Source organism: Trachemys scripta, chromosome 17 (genome assembly GCF_013100865.1).
Source record: "Trachemys scripta elegans isolate TJP31775 chromosome 17, CAS_Tse_1.0, whole genome shotgun sequence".
Classification (NCBI taxonomy): Eukaryota; Metazoa; Chordata; order Testudines; family Emydidae; genus Trachemys; species Trachemys scripta.
The window spans coordinates 18,840,985-18,859,764 of record NC_048314.1 but is presented as its reverse complement, the minus strand read 5'-3'; the positions used below and the strand labels follow the sequence as shown (position 1 = coordinate 18,859,764).

General features: G+C 43.5%; 1 protein-coding gene across 2 annotated transcripts in view; it reads right to left on the bottom strand.

Annotated features, from left to right (window-relative positions):
• COL5A1 (collagen type V alpha 1 chain) overlaps positions 1–18,780 on the bottom strand; it is a 249,877-nt gene that overhangs the window by 175,623 nt on the left and 55,474 nt on the right. For both annotated transcript variants that reach the window (XM_034752172.1, XM_034752171.1), the window contains exons 2-4: positions 16,588–16,755; positions 7,539–7,752; positions 6,692–6,854 (exon numbers count right to left, since the gene is read on the bottom strand). In XM_034752172.1, coding sequence (XP_034608063.1) covers positions 6,692–6,854; positions 7,539–7,752; positions 16,588–16,755 — 545 coding nt within the window. The remainder of the gene's footprint in view (positions 1–6,691; positions 6,855–7,538; positions 7,753–16,587; positions 16,756–18,780) is intronic.

The following is an 18,780-nucleotide window of genomic DNA, read 5'->3' as shown; positions in this document are numbered from 1 at the left end:
AGAGCTAGAACAACGAGGAGTCACTGTGGCACCTTAGAGACTAACAAATTAAGCTTATGCCCAAATAAATGTGTTACTCTCTAAGGTGCCACAAGGACTCCTCGTTGTTTTTGCTGATACAGACTAACACGGCGACCGCTCTGAAACCTTTTAGAGCCGGGAGTAACACCACGGAGTCCTGAGTCTTTCTCATCCTCTAACCACTAAACCTTGTTTCCCATTAGATAGCCAATTACTCTCATCAGCTTTCACAGCCAGGATTCCATACCTCAGTTCGTACACATTTCTGAAGTATCTCATTGCACTAGTGCGGGAAACCAAACCAAACCAAACCAAACTATCACATTCATTTAGTAGCCAGCTACCAGCCTGGCAGATTGGGGAGCAAAAATAATACCAGTAAGCATCTTCAAATATGACACCTCTCTCAAGTTTGAAATGCTAAAAATCCAGCATGAGTGAAGGGACTCTCGAGGGACCATGAATACAGTGAGATTAAAGCAGGGATTATCAACTTCAGCAGTCTTTTTTTTTTAAGTGTAAACAAAGCACAGGATTAAAGGTAAACCGGCATTTCAAAAAGATGGCAGAATAGCACCAAGGTTTCAGCTAAGAACACTGACATTTCTATTTTGTTTCGTCTTGCTGCTCCCTGAAACATTCAACACCTTAAAAGCCCATCTGGCATCTTGCCCAGACTTTCTGGTTTAACCTGGCGCAAAAGGCCTTCCCATTATTTCTGATGTCTTGATATCACTAGTGCTCTTAGAAAAAGTAAAAACAGGAAAAGGAATAAAAAGCACCATCCTTTTAGTATCATCCAAAAAACCAGCAGCACAATACCTCTCATCTCAGGACGAAGATCTGGTATTAGCTAATGACAATTTTTTCTGCTGCTCCCCACGCATCAGCCATTCACAATTTCCCTGCCTTCGCAGGACAAGGTACGTAGATACACAAAATCCTCTGACTTATTGTGACCCTGTTTGGCAGCCTGAGAAGGGAATGGTTGGTGTTACAGAGCCGACTAGACCAATGGGATACAGTTAAAATATTCAGCTGGCCAGAATCAGCTCATTCTGTTTCTGGAGAAGCCAACTGTAAAAGACATTAAGCTTAACAACAACATATATAGATGTAGGGATTTTCTGTGTACTAATGTTACCCACTAACTTCATTTAGCACTGAAGTCTTGAGAACCGAACATTATGATCTACTCTAACAAGACAATGACAAAACAAGAAATGCATGTCTAATGGTTATAACACCATACTCTTTGTGGAAAAGCCCTACAAAATTTAATAGGTATGAACCCTATAGGATTCTATGGAATAGAACTTCTTTAGTAGGGTCTTACCGAAATTGTTTTACAAGGCTAGATTTTATCACCCGTACTCACAAGAAGTTACTCCTAGCACAGTCACAATGATCAGTGTGGTTGTATTACTAATCATGCAGTGTGGTTAGAATCTAGCCCACCAAATTGAATAGCAAATGATATACTTCCTGTAGCGGTTTTCTCAATCGCACGCTACTGCAGGGATACAATTCTTTATTCAATTCTATAGACTGGTTCAAAAAGTCTGGTCACCTAAACAAAGATGATCATTTTCTTTTAAATTTTGTAGGACTTTTTCATAAGGCGCTGCACTGCAGCTCATTCTGTCTAATCTGATCCACTCCATTGATGGTCCTGGTACTCGGGTTCCAATGCCATCCTGTGGCACGTTTCATTCAGAAAGATCCTGAAGTATAGGGCTTGGATCACTTCATCCACTTCTGTAATACAGCCACCTCTGGGAAGGAAACCTAGTGCCATAAACCTTACAGAATAATGGGGGATAAACTTTGTTTTCCTCCTAGGGTTTCTTGTTCTCCAAAACTAAAATGGCACGGTCCCTCAGCTTAGTTTAGCTGATTTTCCAAAAAATCATGGTCATTGGCAAGTCTAACAAAAGAATCCCTCTGAGTAATGCCTTCACGGTGATCCTGGTGCATGCAACCCATCGGTCAGCTGGGTAAGGTCAGAGCCTTGCAGATCCTTGGCTGGTCAAGTGAGGCAACATTCCAGCCACATCCCTGCAGCCTGATGGGAAAGGAATAGCCCAGGAGAGGACATTGCCCTCCGGCGAACCCAGCAATGGCTGCTGCGGAAGGCGAAAATTCCTTGGCAACAGCATACACTTTCTGGGCTACACAAGCAACGGCCCTGAGGACTTTGTCGCATAACATTCCATACAAGTACAATGGTACACAAAGCCAAGCTTTCCAGGCAAAACTCACATTGAAGTCCATGGCAGCCTTGCATGTGTAAAAAAAAGTCAAAACTGAATGAGAGCTTCTAGCATTGGCCCAGCGTGCACACAGTTATCCATGGTACGTGCACATATGCAGCATTTGAGAAAGCAGCATCAGCGCCAAACATTGAACATTTAGCCAGATCAGAGTCCTCAAACATCAGAGTTTCTCCTTTTCCCCACAATCTGTGCACATAAAAAACAAAGACCAGAGCTGACAGGATTCCCTGAGGCCATGGGACTCCCATCATGCATGATGGCCGCTCACCAAGAAGAGAGATCAGGGTGCATCATGGGAAGTGCTGTCTGGCCAGGAAGCTCATTCCATTGACAGGAATCTGAACACAAGGCATCTGAACTACAACTACTGTGAGGACGCACAGCAGCATTTCTGAATTAAAAAGTTTGGTTTTCAGCCAAAAAAAAAATGGATTTTTCACAACAAAAGTCAAAAAATTTTATGGGTTGGGGTGAAAGGGTGAATTCCAATAAGCTCTGCTCTTAACCCGTGGCTCACATAGGGATTTGCATCTAATAAAAAAGCATTGCATTTCTAATGTATGTAAAAAAATTCTCCCTAGCAAACAAAACACCAGGGGAGGTATAGCGTGGCTTCTATCTTTCAGTATTACTGAAGCTACGGGAACGTTGGTTACTATAGTTCAGGAGGAAAAATAGAAGCATTTATCTTGCTGCGTAGGATATTTCTTTTCTCTCTCTCTCTCTCATGCAAGGTTCTTTGCTGTCTCATAACATCGTCCTCTCATTCACAGCATGAGGCCAGCCGCCACTTTCCAGTCCCAGCGTGACAGCCTGTCCTGACATTTCTGAGCATTTGTAAATATCTGTTTTGAACAACAGCACAGCACAAAACTTAACTTGTGTAACCTGGCTGTAGGCTTGGCCCCTTGACAAGCCTACCCAGCATTCAGAGGGCTTTACAGAGAGATCCACACAGCCTCGGAACTAATTGAATTTTAATGAGAGGAAGTCATTTTTCCACTGGAAGAATGCTGAGCTAGAGAAATATTGTGAAACTCCCCTAAACCAATTCCTGTCACACAGTATGCGATGGAAAGTCACCTTTTGCATAATACACTGCTCATGCTCCACTTTGCTTGTGACCCTTGTTCCCCTCTGAGTTAAGTAATTTCAGCTTCCAAAACAAAAATCTATTCAAATTTGGTTTGTCCCGATGAAGATTCAGACAAGCACTCCCTTAACTTTCAGCTCCCACTGAATCATGTTGAAACAAAGACAGCCTAGGCCCTAAGCCCTCCATACACTGCCATTCCCAGTTAACTGGGTCATTCCAAGTTCCCAGCACAAACTACAAACTTGTAACAGCCACAAAACTCCACGGCCGTAGAAAACACCTAAAATGTACTATTAGGTCCTTGAGATTTGCAAAACTTACCTACAGGAGTTACAGAAGCTTCAGTCTCATTGTAACTGGATTCAGGGCCCAGAAATTAAAAACTTTCTAGAAATATGTGCTTTGTTAATGATTCACGTCTCTTTCCCATTGCCCCAAACCAAGGTTGTCTTCAGACATACTTTCTGCTTAGAGCTGGGGGGGGGGGGAAGAGGGGGAAACTGAAGGAAATTAGGTTACTGAGAAATGAAGGAAATTAGGTTACAGTCTGCTGCCTTCATAAAACCTTTTAATTACATTCAATTTATAGCTATTGGCATCTTGATGTTTTTGTGTGTGCATGTTGAAATATCTTGCTCGCTAGGCAAAGAAGGCGAACTAAAAGCATATATTGAGGGGAAGGCTTTTGTATTCTGATAAATTGTCCTCTTCTGCTATAATAATTGTTCTGGGCTTCTCTGTGTCTGCAATCATTTGGCACATGTATATTGCAATCGGTGCCGGCACCATCGAAACAGCCTCCTTTTGCTGTTGGCTAAGAGGAACACTGGGTCCGTTTGTCCCATGAATCTGCTCCAATCAAGGCCACTTCGTTACCAGTGATGGCACGAATGTCTGACTGCCTGTGAAAGGCTGATAGCGGAATTGGCAAAGCTTTGCCAGTTGCAAAAATGTACGTTCTTGTTGTTTAGCAGGGTGGCTGTGAAGTCTCGTTTCCAGCTGACAATTAAAGCCAGCCTGTTTGGAGATATGTCAAGCTTTTGGGACAGTAAAGAAATCCTCATGACTTCAGTCCTATTCATCTTCTGCTGTGCATAGTTTCATATCAACACCAGACAGCCCATAAATTGACTACCATGGAGGATCCCGTTACAGTTTAATGAGAAATGGAACAGAATATGCAATTCCACCCAGGAGCCCTTTTCACCAGGCTACTTCATAGGTGGGGTTTTTGTTGGTTTGTTAGGTGTATTTTTGTTTTGTTTTATAATAATGGAGGATATGTCTTTTCAAATGGCTAAAAAAGAGCCTATAAAAATGACCTACCTTGGATAAGACTCGGATTTCTTTAAGGGGATCTACTAGGCGCATAGGGCCAGGTCTCCAGTAAAGTTCTCTGCTTTACATAACAACTCTGCTGAAATGCAGCATTCAATCTGGTTACTGAGTTTTTCTGGAAGCACATCCAACACTTTAGAAAAACAACTTCAAAAAGTGCCCATTAAATCCAGCTTTTACTTTCCTCTTCAATAGTTAATCTTCCCAGGAAATGTCGATTCATTTAATGCAGTTAGAGATACAGTCATAACCCTCTTCTATCTAGCTGAGTTCTAGTGATGTTGAGTCAATGCATTTTTGCACTGTTTACAGCAGCCCTTCCAAATGTAAATAACACTAAACAGCCCTAGGACTTTCTTTCCAAGTCACAGATAGCACAATGCTGACTAGAGGTGACTTCACTGAACCAGAATTATTCATATTGTTGCAGGAACCTTGCATGCAATGCTCAATTTGCTCCATGAGGCGCACTCAACTCCAGCTCCAAACAAATGCAATCAACTAATGAAGGATGAGCTGCAAAACTTAATGGGCCTAATTCTGCATCCACCTACAACAGCTTTGCTCCATTGACTTCAATAGCGTTACTCTTTATTTATACTTGTGCAAATGAGAATCCAGTACTCCTGGACATATACAGGCAAAAGAGTAGACAGGATCTCAAACTGCAGCTTGACTGAGGTTTATTGTGATGTTCACATATCAGTCTACCTGCCGAACTATGGAAAGAATCACAGATCTCCATCTCCCCCATATCTGACTAAAATCCTGTGCCTGGCTGCCTCTGTCACAACCCTGACTAGCAAATGCTCAGAGACATATTCCACAGACAAAGAACTGTTTACAGAAACTATTGGGCCGATAATTTCAAACTTCTAATAGGACTAAGAGAAAGCCGCTCTCGGCTTGTGGACACTTTGTGACTGGAAAAAGAGGTGGCACTTTGGTGAAATTCTTCATGAATTATTCACCCAGCTTTACCTAGCATTGTCCTATGCGACGGCTGTGGGCGGGAAGGGAGGCACCCACTCAGTCTGGCGATGCGACAGCTTTGTTGCGTCTTAGGGCACGAGATCAGGGTTCAAGGCCATGCCCATGGAAGTGGTAGCACCTCTCCCTAGCCAGGCCTTATAGCCTTGAGAGCAGCACTGTGCTAAACAAGGGATTGCCTTCCTCAGCCTTCACTTCCAAGCCACAGCAAACAACACAAAGCTGAGAGCAGGAACGAATGGAAACCCTGTGGTTATGAAGGTCAGAGCCCTGACCCATACACTAGGGCAAACCAATGTCCTGAAATTGCAGAAACACAGACTCCTTGTTTGTATTCTTGACCAGAATCAAAGCAAGGGAACGACAGCCTGATTTAAACGACACCGACAAGCAAGGGGAAAGGTTCCCAGAACCCATTTCAAATGGCTAAAATGGGACTCTCTAAAATGTGATGATTCTCAGCCAAGTGGGATAAGATTCCGATTTTAAGAGCAGCCGCTCTATCAACTGGCCCAGACAGCCAGTTTATAGGCTTTACATTACTGAACTCTGCTTAAACATTGCATTCAGCCTAGCCGCTGAGTTTCAAATATGCAATGCTTGAGAAAGACCATCCAGTGCCAGTTCAATCCCGATTTTACCTTCCACAGGATCATATGAATGTGAAAGCCAGATTCAGAGGCAGTTTAATTAAAAAAATAACAAACTCTCTAAGGGTCAGATTTATCAGTGTCACTCTATTGGAATCAGCTAATTTACCCATCTGAGGATCTGGCCCACAATTCTGATCACTATTAAAATAGACATGATATCCAATAAATCCAGGGTAGGACATTATTTAACAATAAGGCTTCAAAAACCCAACAACAACCCCCATGATGAGTCCCAACAATGAGCTTTATAAACCATTCATCAACCAGAACAGCATCTCCCTCTCACCCCCAGGCCACTGCTTACATCCGTGTCTTACCTCAAAGACTTCCTCATCCAGTATCCTGGTTCCAAACACAATGATGCCATTGACATCAATGATGGGGTGGTCGCTTCTGTCCAAGAACTTAGTTACCTTCTTTTTACAGTCCAAAATCAAAGTGACATTTTTCTTCTGTACACTGATGGCTATTCTGTGCCACCTGTGAAATAACACAGCCCGCAAGCTAGTTAAACAGAGCCTTCTGCTTTCATTAATGAGCCAAAAGTTTATAACAATTAGTTGATCATGCAAGGCTGTTGATATAAAACTATGGGCCAATCATTGTCCCCAATCGAGGTGAAATTCACCGATGGGCAGAGGGCCGGTAAAAGGCCCATGCATCACTTAAATCCCCAAAAGATAGGAATTCACCTGGCTGGAGCAACAGGTAGGACCACTTGGCTCCTAATCCCTCAGCGTGGGAGTCTCCCCTGCACAGATGTGGGGCACATTGGGGGTAGAAGTGGCCCTGGTGGGGCCCCAATTTTCCCCTCATCCCCCTCTTCTATCCTCCTTAAGCCCAACACCGGGTGACATACATGGACCGTATGTGCCACACAGGTTTGTGTAAGCCCTTTGCACAGGGGGAATGCCATCCCTATAGCCACAAGTCCCCACTGACCTGAAGAGCCTAATATTTCACTAATGTTCAAGGGTTTTTTGCACATCTGTTATTTATATGGCAGAATGGAAGACCTCAATTAGCAGAGACAGAGCACTGGTAAAATATATCTATAATAGTACATACATCTCATACACACTTAGGTATTCATATAGGTACTCATATAGACTGATGATTGCTTTTATCGTGCACCACGTTCTCAATACACGACACTGCACTTACTTGCCATCTGATAGGTTAATGCCTCGAAAGAGAGGATAGTCTTCTGGGCCTGGCTTCCCGGTATGGTCTTCGTACAGGAATACAGGAGATCTACCCATCTCCATGCCGATCTGCTGGATCCCTTGCTCATTGTAAATGGAGATCAAGAAGGACTGACCTCCTTTCTTGGCTTTTACAGTGGTCAGAATGGAGAAGTCCTCAGGAAAGGCTGAAGCTGAAGTGGAAAGGCAACGGGGTTAGTTGTTCTTTTGGATGTGAAGGTGTGCACGCAATTCATACATCCTGCAACCCGGTGAACAGAGGAGAAACTACCAGTGATTGCTCCTCCTTCCAAGATTTGTCCATATTAGCAATCCCCAAACTGCTGCCCATGGCAGAAAGGTATGTCAGTGCTACCTGCGGATGGGGACAACGTATGTGCACGGCAGCCCCCGTTACCAGTAATAAGACACTTTATAAATGGCAAAGTGTTGTGTACGGATACCACCGCAACACCACGATTCTAACTCGATAATGGAGCAGCACGGTGGCTTCAGACAATATGGAGCTACAAAATTCCTTGCCGGCCCCAAATATTGGGACTGTCCCTATAAAATCAGGACATCTGGTCCCCTTAGATTAAGCCCAGGGAGAAGATAGCAGAAAATTTGGTGAAAAGCAGCTCCCATGGAAAAAAGTTTTCTATTCTAAGAGCTCAGTCAGGCTTCCAGTTCAGCAGTCAACCTTGCTAGGGATCATTCATTAATGATCAATGAGCCCTTTTCGGTCTTTACCATCGAAACGACAGCCGTGCCACGTTCCAACTCCCACGCTAAGCAGAGGAGGGCCTCAATGTTGCTGGATGGGAGACCTCCAGTGGGACACTAAGGGGCTGCTGCTGCAAGTGATGGGTGTAAATCTGTAGCATTTATGCCACTTGGTTCCATGGTATGCCCTGGAACTTCTTAGGAGACAAGATATGCTGTGCCATAGGGTCTAGAGACGCTGGAAATTCAGGGATTATTTTTATAAAAAATCTCCCCTGGTAAGTAGACACATGCAATGTATTAGGTACTTTGTTGTTTTGCTGGGGCTTTTTTAATCAGTTTTTGTCTATTTTGTCTATTTAGGCAAGAACAGAGCATTCTGTGGCTTTGGCTCACCGCATTAGCATGGGCAGCAAAAATCTAAAAGCAAAAATAAATCCAACAGTAAAATGGAGCCTTTGGTTTGACTGAGCTTTGAAAAGCGCGTGGCAAAGACGGCTTCTCATGCCAATCGTCCACAGCGATACCGTGGCCCATGTCCTCCTTCACATGGGGATGAAAGTGTGATTAGAGTCAGGAAAGCAAGCACAATGATATTGTGGGATCCCATCTTTATTCTTGCAACACTCATGTTGTAATTAAGCCCTGAAAACGGGGCTTCACTGGCGTGGTGCATAGGCTCAATCCAGTCATTTGGACAGGGGTGCGTTCCAGCCTCAGAGACTGCAGATCACTTTAACCCAAGGCTGCAAGGCAGCACATGAGAGTTTTCTAACTGCCAGAGCCGTATACGCCTCCTGGCATCTGAAACCGTGGTTGGTTTGGTTTTCTGCCTCTCCCTCCATCAGCAGCACTGCAGATGCTAGAGATGAATGCAAATTGCAAAACCCACGTCCATCTCCGAAAATTAATTCCTCCAATATGCAGGGGGTGTGAATTGCTAACCAAAGGAGGGGTCGGGGGGGCACTTCTTTAGCTTATTATAGAGAAAGGGCTGCTGAAATCTGTGTATTTCTGTCATCTTAATACGTTGTATTCTAACAATATAACAACACTTGCAAGGGTATCTGTCCCACGGGCTAAGGCCTTCACAGAAAGACATAATTGGCCTCTTGCACCTATCCACTGAGGAAATCGTAAGCGAAGGAGTGCCAGAATGGAACAGGGCGTTGCTGGGATATGTCGTGTGTGCGATGTGAACATCTCTGTGTGGTGCCTGGCAGTGTGTGGGGAAGTACTAGCACTGTGGCTAATTTTTTAAGCTGTAAATTCACAGCCATCTAAACCACAAAAATGTTAACGCAAGTGTCCAGCAGTTTCAAACAGGTTTCCCGCCCCATTGCAGGCTTTTCTTGAAGGATGCCCCAGGGCTGAATGAGGGATTTGACCTAGTTAGGCTACAGTGGACCTTATTCAAAGTGTGGGGAGTGTATCAGACCACAGCAGGGCTTGTTGAACACACAGACAAGGAAGTCATAAGAAAGAGACTGTCAGATAATTTTCTCCACTGTCCAAAGAGAAAGTAGAAAGCCACCAAATCCACACAGAACGCCTGGAACAAAGAAAAACAAATTACTGTCCTGCAAGATGTGAAATGAAATTCAGCCCCCAGGCAGAGGTCTACCCTCATGCATTTAAATGGTCCTACTCAGCACAGGAGTGTCACCAAGTCCACCAAGCTGGTGACTTCACTGGAACAAGGGCGGTTTATTCCAGCTGAGGGTCTGTCTCACCTTATGAATATCAAGCCTTTTGGTAATACCATCTGCAAGTGGATACCACTGATCAGAATTCTGAAAAGTAACTCAGCCAAAAATATGGGGCCAGATCCTCAGCTGATGTAAAGGGATGCAGCGGCATTGAAATCAAGGGGGTTGCACCCGATTTACACCAGCTGTGGGTATGGACCAGGACGTAGTTTTCCCTAAAAGTACTGAGATGTAGTAAGGAAGTTGTTTCCCTGCACTGTTACGCTGGTTTTATGCCAGTCTAACCCCACTGACTTTGTAAAACCACTGCTACAGAGTGGAGAACAAAGCCCAGTGCTTCAGCCCCGTTCTTACACTTATGTTAGCTAAGACATGGTCCCAGAAATGAAGGTATGTGAGAACTGTGCCTTCCCTAGGATGAATTGTGCCATCTCTTTCCTTCCGCCTGTATACTCATATCACTGCTGTTTCAAATCAAAATGCAGCCATTTTCCTGGTTACAACTATGGAGAACAATTTGGGGTCTTTTATGTAAAATACTTCACATCCAAAATGATCCATTAAAATGGAGAATTTCATTATGAACCATCCGTACAGAACTTTTCAACCTCAATGACTTGCCAAAACATTAAAATGCTGCTTTTAATTTATTTTGTTATTAGTTATTAAAAATATTATTAAAATGTCTCCATGGCAATGTGGGTTTCTCAGCTCAAATAACCGTAATTGATAAATTATGGCTGACATGACTCTATTATTGCTCTGTTACCCTGGCAAAGTAACAATGCATTTCCTGTCATGGTTAGAAATGATCCAGGCTATCCAATGATATGTGGAGGGGGTTCCGTTCAGAATGCAATAAAACTAATAACAAAATAGCACGTAGGATGTGATCCAAATTCTATTGCAATAAATGGAAAAACACCCATTGACTTCAGTAGGCTTTGGGTCAAGCCTTTTTACACCATTCTACATTTTCAATGATGTTCATGCTGAATGGTGTTGAGACCTCATCTCTCCAATAAAGGGAATTACACCAGTAATGAATTTTGCCCATTGTATCAATATCCCCTCAAGGCTGAGTGCCACTCTAGGTCAAATCATTATAAATTACTTTTGGCAGCATGCTTGTGAGTTAACTAAGTATTAATGTCCCCATTTTACAGATTTCATACCACCCAAGGTACGAAGGTTTTCTAACTAAACAGGTCCCACTCTCTCAAAATGATTGTCCAACCCCCCTTAGATGATACGGTCACCTGCTCCAAATGCCCACCAACTGCCCTGTGAGAATCATCTTAGACTTTGACCTAATGAAAGCAGGATGGAAAAATGGACGCCCTTCAGCCCCAAAAGACCTAAAACCCAATGGCTGGACAGCATCAACGGACACTTGCCCCTCATAGGCACCTTACCGCATAACGTGCTGGATTTGGCAAGGGACAGAACATCATGGAGGTGCATAAAGCATTTGGTGGCCTCTGTGCTGTGCGACAGCATGAGAACTAGCTGTTTTACAGATGGGGCACTGTCCATTGAAATATCCCCGATCTTCAGCAGCTCTTTTCAAAGGCCATAGAAGGGGGAAGGAAGTGGGGTATGGGCACAAGCGAGGCACAAATTATTCCTCTGCACTCAGCCATCTCCACGCCGAAACAATTCGCTGCAAGCGAGTAGTCCGGAGACAGCATCTTCGGCCTGCTCTGGCATTTCACTTTCCAGGAACAGAACAGATCCACATTCCACCATGGCAGCTTGACTTTTGCAACAAGGCATAATGGGTCTGTGAATGCCTGTGAGGGTGCTGTGACTCCACCTAACAGCCACGTCCCCTGATCCCATGAGGCTGTCCCTTAACACTGGTGCATGGGCACTAAAAAGAGATCAGGTGGTTGTAAACACCGAACACTGGAGGTTCCTTCTTTTCTCCCCCTCCTTCATGATATCTGTGTCAAATGCAGTCCGTTAACAAAGAAAAACATCTTTTTACAACCACCAGACTCGAGTCTGTGGAGTTGGGCTGGGTTCTTTCCTTCTCAATAGTCATGGTCAGTAATTAAGGCAAAATTAGACCTTTAAGTGACACCTGTTCAACCTTATTGTCTTCTAAATATAGCCTCGGTGATACCTGGGCAGTTCCCCAAAGGAGTTTGAAGAGGTGTAACTAACTGGAGCCTAGTAAAGAACTCTGCTGATGAGCCAGGAAGGAAGGAAAGCATGCTCATTTTCTCTTAGCCATGCTGGTTTTGGGGGTTTAACAGATTAAAAAGCAGTCAGAACTTATTCTGTGTCACCAACATCAGCAGATCCAACTCTGGATATCCACAAGTACCAGATCTGTTGCATAAGAAGGTACCATTTTTAGAGTCACCTTTCAGAGTAGAATGGGTATTTAAAGGCCCAATTTAATCCTTTGCTATTAGTGCATCTGAGGGGATCCTGATTTTGCTGGTGTGGTTCATTTTCCTCCTAGAGGAAATGTCCTGGCTATAATCTAGGATGTTTCACCCTTAAATATACATGCACAAATAATGCAGAGAACATTAATGCAACAGGAATGCAAATTACTGCATTTTCATTGCTGCTATTGAAGGACTATGTCTTCCTCTGTCTTTTTTGCCCTTGCATGAGGTTGGAAGAACATGGTTTTGCAAGAAACCTGAAGAACTTATTTAGGGAGCTGGGGAAAGATCATCTCAGCAGATTTCCTCGCTCTTGGGGGTTTAAAAACACAAATCTGCTTTGTTGGCTGTAACAACAGAAGCAGAATGGAAAGCCCATAAAATTACCATCTTAAAGAAACACAAACGTCTAATTAGCACAAAATATTACCTGTTTGCCTAGAGCCCTTTATAGCGGAAGGGGAGAGCTATGTTTTAAAGGTTTTTACCCACACCCACCCATTTTGTAACATGAAATCACAAAAAACCACATTTCCCATGGTAAATTGCTCTACAATTACTTCGTTATCTTTATATTTCCTCTCATTCATTTGCTGGGGGCACCTAAAGTCACATCTAGTTATGGGGCGGTATTGAGACAACACCTATATCAGAGGGAAATGCTGGCATAGAGTCATGATCAGCATCCAGGAGACCCAGTTCTTAACCTCTCTTTCCCAGCAACAGACAAAAGGAAGCCTTTGGAGAGAGAGATGGGGACGTTAGTATGTCATTGAGTGGGAGCCCTTCAAGTGACTGAAGAGCTGCATTGGTGTATGCCAAGGATATATCATCCAGGTCTCATCAGCTGGGAAGGATGGTGGATGAAAAACAAGAATGAGATGCGGTAGGGCAAAGAAAGGACTCCACCAGGATCTCAAAAGCTCTCCTTGGGACAAGAGAAAATTGTATTAATGGGCTAGAAAGTGCATTATTCAATCCCTTTGCTGCACTGGCCATGTGCATTCGCTGCTCAGAAGATCCTGTCCACCTGCTTAAGCCCAGAATCACTGAATGTGCCACTTGAATCGCACAGCCTGGAAACCTATGAAAGCCAAAACCCACCCTGCAGGGGGACAGCAAGCTATTATGCACACTAGAAAAGTGTCCTTTGAATGTGGCTCTTGGATACAATGTCCACAGCCAGGGAAAACATTTTACATTTTTCCAGACTGGCGATGACATTGCATTCCTTGGCTTGAAAATATTTAGGCTTGGAAGAATTCAATTTTATCAGTAAATGTCGATAAACATCCGTTCCACCATACACACACAAATCGATGAAAAAGTATTTCCATCCATAATTGAAATTTACAGATAAGCAAAGTAACAAAAATACTGCTTGAGAATTTATTAGGGTTTGATTTAAGGATATGAACTTTGCATATTTTGACATGAGATGTTGACATGGTGTTTTAATGGTTATACTAGCTTTAACTTTTTGAATTTCAATGTCTTCTCTCATAATTTATGGTCTGACCTCCCAGCCCCCCGTCCCATCTCCATTGGCCCTGCAACTCTGAACATTTAAATCAATACAAATGGGAAAAAATACTTTAAAATAAACTTCCACCAAAATTATTATTTTTTTAAAATCAAATTCTGATAAGCCCCAAAATATCCATAGAGCCCTGATTTAGCTTTTACTCATTCCTTATTCAGGAAAACTTTCCACTGACTTCGGTGGGACTTTCCATGAGTAATGGCTAAGTAGCAATTGAGTGAAGGACTTCTAGATATGTTCCACAGAAATTAAAGATGGCAAGGCCAATATCCGCACATTCAGCCACTCACCATAATATTGTTATGAAGACAGGAATACAGAGGCATGAGCGGGTGGAATGATTATGAGGTTGGAAGGGAAATAACACAGATGCAGTCAGCAAGGTCTTTTCCTCAATAGATAGCGTTTCTCTTTAACAAGAAGTTAATAGAAGCAATAAGGATCTGACTACAATGGGCCTTGGATCAGGCCTTAGGGAAACAGAACAGCTCCCCATTGCTGATCCTGGGTGTGGACTCCAACCCCTATAAAGGCATCCTCTACCCTCTGTCTGGTACCCAGCCACTCTTTGCTCCCCAGTTCTTGTGCAAGACAGGGTGGAAATTGAACTCCAGTTAATCCCTTATTCACCAATGACCCCTGCACTCTATCATATGAGAATAACGACAGAACTCCCAATATCATTTTAGAGTTTGCTATCAAGCAAATCCAGCACTACAGGACATGAGTGACGGTCACACCAATAGGACTGGCTTGCATTTCGACCAGTGAAATATTGGGTGTGATAGAAATAGCATCTTCATTTAAGAGGACTGGTAGTGGCATTCCATGTTGCCCTTGATTTAGCTAGTGGATTTTGATTCAACTCTTTTACAAACTTTTTGAAGTAATGTGTATATCTGTCTCCTTAGATTAAGGATTCCACTGCATATGTGCATGCTCTCTCTCTCTCTCTCTCACTCACACACACACACACACACACACACACACACACACACACAGTTTCCCTCCTACTAGTTGTTAGGCCTTATGCAAGGAAGGTGTATTTCTCAGTGGATGATTGTGTTAATGATCATGCTGGTATATAGCTCATCTGCCGCTGAAATCCACATGACACACTTTATACAAGCCAAGATAAACACAGCAGGCTAAATTGATCCCTGGCAATTCCCGATTTAACCCCTGATTCTATCGAGTTGCACCAGGTCCCAGGATGAATTTGGACTAGTGAGCTGTAGTGACTGAAGGCCAAATCCAAGTGTCCTTATTCAGGTCAAACTTCCATGGACATGAATGAGAATTTGGTGGGAGTCAGGACTCAGTAAAACCAGAGAAAAGGCTTCACTATACAGAAGACGACTGATCCAGCAGTTGGGCTGCTAGCCTAGGGATCAGGATGTCAGGAATCGGGACATGCAGCAGAGCTAGTTTCTGGATAACCTGAGGAGCACAGCTGGCCTGTAGCAGGCTGCCTGATTGGCCACCCTACCTGACTTGCTGCAGGAGTCAGCAGACCAACTCTCAAGCCCAGCGGCTGCAGCAGTTCAGCAGCTGCTCAAAGCATTTGCCGATGGCTGTGATAACTCCTGTGCCTGCTTGTTCCAGTCCTGCTCCTGCCTTATTCCAGCCCTGGCCCCAGCCCTTCTGCTGCCTTGTCACTCCACATAACCCAGTTCTGACCCTGAGCTCCAATTCCTGACCTCTGACTTCAGCACTCACCCGTGGCTCTGACAATTGGCCTCTGACCCAGGGCTCCAACTCCTGGCTACCAGCTCCTGCTCCGACCACTGTGCGTACCATGCACATCCCGGACACAGGAGACGCGAGTTCAATCCCTGTTCCACCACAGACTTCCTATATGAACTTAGGAAGTTTTAGGCACTTGCTCTCTCTGTGCCTCCATTTCCCATGTGTAGAATGTGGATACTAGCACTTCCCTCACTCGTGTGGGTGTTGGGGAGATAAATACACTCACGTCTGTGAGGCACTCAGATACTCCAGTAAATTGGGCCATATAAGTACTTTAGCTAGACAGTTTCGGCCCTAATTCATTAGCCCATTTTTCTTTAAAGCAAAGACCGCATGCTCTCAGTTTACAGAAATTTTTGCTTTTTAAATGCAATGCTTCATCATCTAATGCAAAATTTAAAATGTGTCTGTAGTGTAGCTGGTTTTTAATGAGCAGCCTGCTGCTCACTGGATTTATGGGAGCTAATGCTATTTTCTTTCTATAATAAGATTCTGATTAATATTTAAACATTTCTTCCAATAAGAACTGGGACTCATGGAGGGTGTTCTGATTTAATGTTTGCACCTTCCAAGTCTCTATTCACAACTGGATACCAGCCTGTGATAATGAGAAACACCAGCTTGTTAACGGAGATGGGAACAGATGTAATTAGCCAGTGTTTGCATGTTCGCTGGATGATGTACCGCCCCCTTCAGATGAAGTGAGGAAAAAAGGAGTGTAGCTATTTTAACATTATTAGATGATTAGACAATCCGTATCTCCCCAAAAGAGTAGACTATTTCCCTTCCAAACACACACAAAATGAAAAAAGCATGCAGTGTTTCAAGTGCAATTCTCGAACGTGGGGGGAAAGATCAGATATTTTCATGGGCAGTCCCAAATCAAAAGGTTTCACTTACCAGGATATAACTGCTTTGTTGGTGCACTAAGTTGAGCATCTTTTGTTACTCGAAAAGCAACATCTGCGCCTTTTGAAGATCTTCTGCTTGTGCAAAAACCTGTTGTTTTAGTGATACCGTCAGGTAAATTATGAAAATCTAATACCTTCAAGAGATCTGCAGGTTCAGCTGCAAGAAGAAAAAAAAGAGGAGAAACCAGAATTAGTAGGCAAAAGTATCGGCGTTTGCAAAGATCCATTAGAATAATACCAATCACCAATAATCATTTTAAACCAGAACAGATTTTTTTCTAATAAATGTAGAGCAAATACATTGCTAATGCCATCTTCAAAACTAGAACCAACAGGCTGCTGGTTTGAGAAGCTAATTCACTGCAGAGAGGAATAGTTTAGGCACTTATACCTGTATAAGACTAGCATCTACATTCACGCTAGTTCGGATAATGGACTAATCAATAATCAGGCTTCAGGGTATTAACTGGTCGCGGTAGAGAAGAGTTCCGGTCAGGTACCATAGAACCTAAGGAGCTGTCTGCACTGTACATCCATGGTATCACTCGGATGCATATTCTGTGCATCTTCAAATGTGGAGATAGACTGCTCCCCATGTCAGCTTGAAGCTGGATGCCAAATGGCTAGAGTAGTCTCTACAGCCTTGGTCCAACTGAGTGACTCATCCCTCCAGGGCTAACTCCTCCCCAGTTCACCTCTCCTTGCCAAAACCTCCTCCCTCCCCTCCAGTGACAGAGCATAGGGACCCCCAGAGGCTCCAACCATCACTCTCTCTCCTAGAATGATGTATTTGTCTTCGCCCTGCTATAACTTAGCACCCAACAAAACCAGCATAAGAACAGCCATACTGGGTCAAACCAAAGGTCCATCTAGCCAGTATCGTGTCTTCCGACAGTGGCCAATGCCAGGTGCCCCAGAGGGAATGAATAGAACAGGTAATCATCAAATGATCCATCCCCTCTCGCCCATTCCCAGCTTCTGGCAAACGGAGGCTAGGGACACCATCCCTGCCCATCCTGGCTAATAGCCATTGATTGGCCTATTCTCCATGAACTTATCTAGTTATTTTTGAACCCTGTTATAATCTTGCAAACGTAGCCTGAAAACGTCTATGGGTGCTACCATACTGAGCACAATTGCTTTCATTTAGCAATAACTGTAACACTAGAGCTGTGCACATTTCTGTAACGACTTAAATCACGCAAAACTCAGAGTTTTTGATTTGGTTAAGAAACCTGAAACTCAAACCAGGTTTGTCCAGACCTGCAAAGCTTTTGGTTTTGAGTTAGTCAGGTGAGGCCAAACTTGGTTTCCGATGAAGATTTTGGTTAAGTTTTATAAAACTGAAATACGTGTACACAGAGTTTTGACAACCTTCTAGTGGTCTTTTTAAGTATAGTACAAGAAATGCTTGTTGGACTACATTACCCAGAATCCTTCCCCAGGAGTTGGGTGTGTCAGATTTTATTGGGAAAAAAAGACATGTATGTCAGCAGCAAATCTCAGGTTCTTGATCCTTTCTTATAAGCTAATAAAAATCCCCTGTGTGTACAAAGGTACTGCAAGCTTTGGTTCAAATGGAAACTTCGCCAAGTAAAACAGGCTGGCAGAAAGCAATGCAAACTGAAAGCACAATGGGTGGAAATGTCGAATGTGCACAACACCGGTAAACTTCCACGCCAGCTGAAGTCAGTGGCATGACTCTCATTGCTTTCAATGAGAGCAGTTAGGTAAATGCTAAGTGCTCTTGAAAATCCTGTCCCATGCTTGGTACAGCTACAAAGGAAACACTCCAGACAGTGGGGTTTGAGTGGTAGTAGCAAAACTGTACATTTTCTAGGTCTGAAGGCAACTGAATTTCAGCCTTGTGTCTGACCACACACCTAAGTCAAGCACACCATAAAATTCACTCTCTTAATCAGGTCTCACCACAGGTCCTACGGTAACGACATGCCCTGACCTCTGCACATCAATCCCCTCTGGCTACTATTATACAAATTATTGTAATTAATAGAAAGGATCTGAGCATTACAAGACAAGAAATGTCCAATTACTGTCTATGCTGGAAAAGCTCATTTCTTGCTTCTCTCCCCCAGCATGGAGCCTGCCACTTCAATTGTGAATTCAGAGAAAACTATGCAGATCAGGCACCGGTGCTGGCAGGGGAGGCAGACTGCAGCAG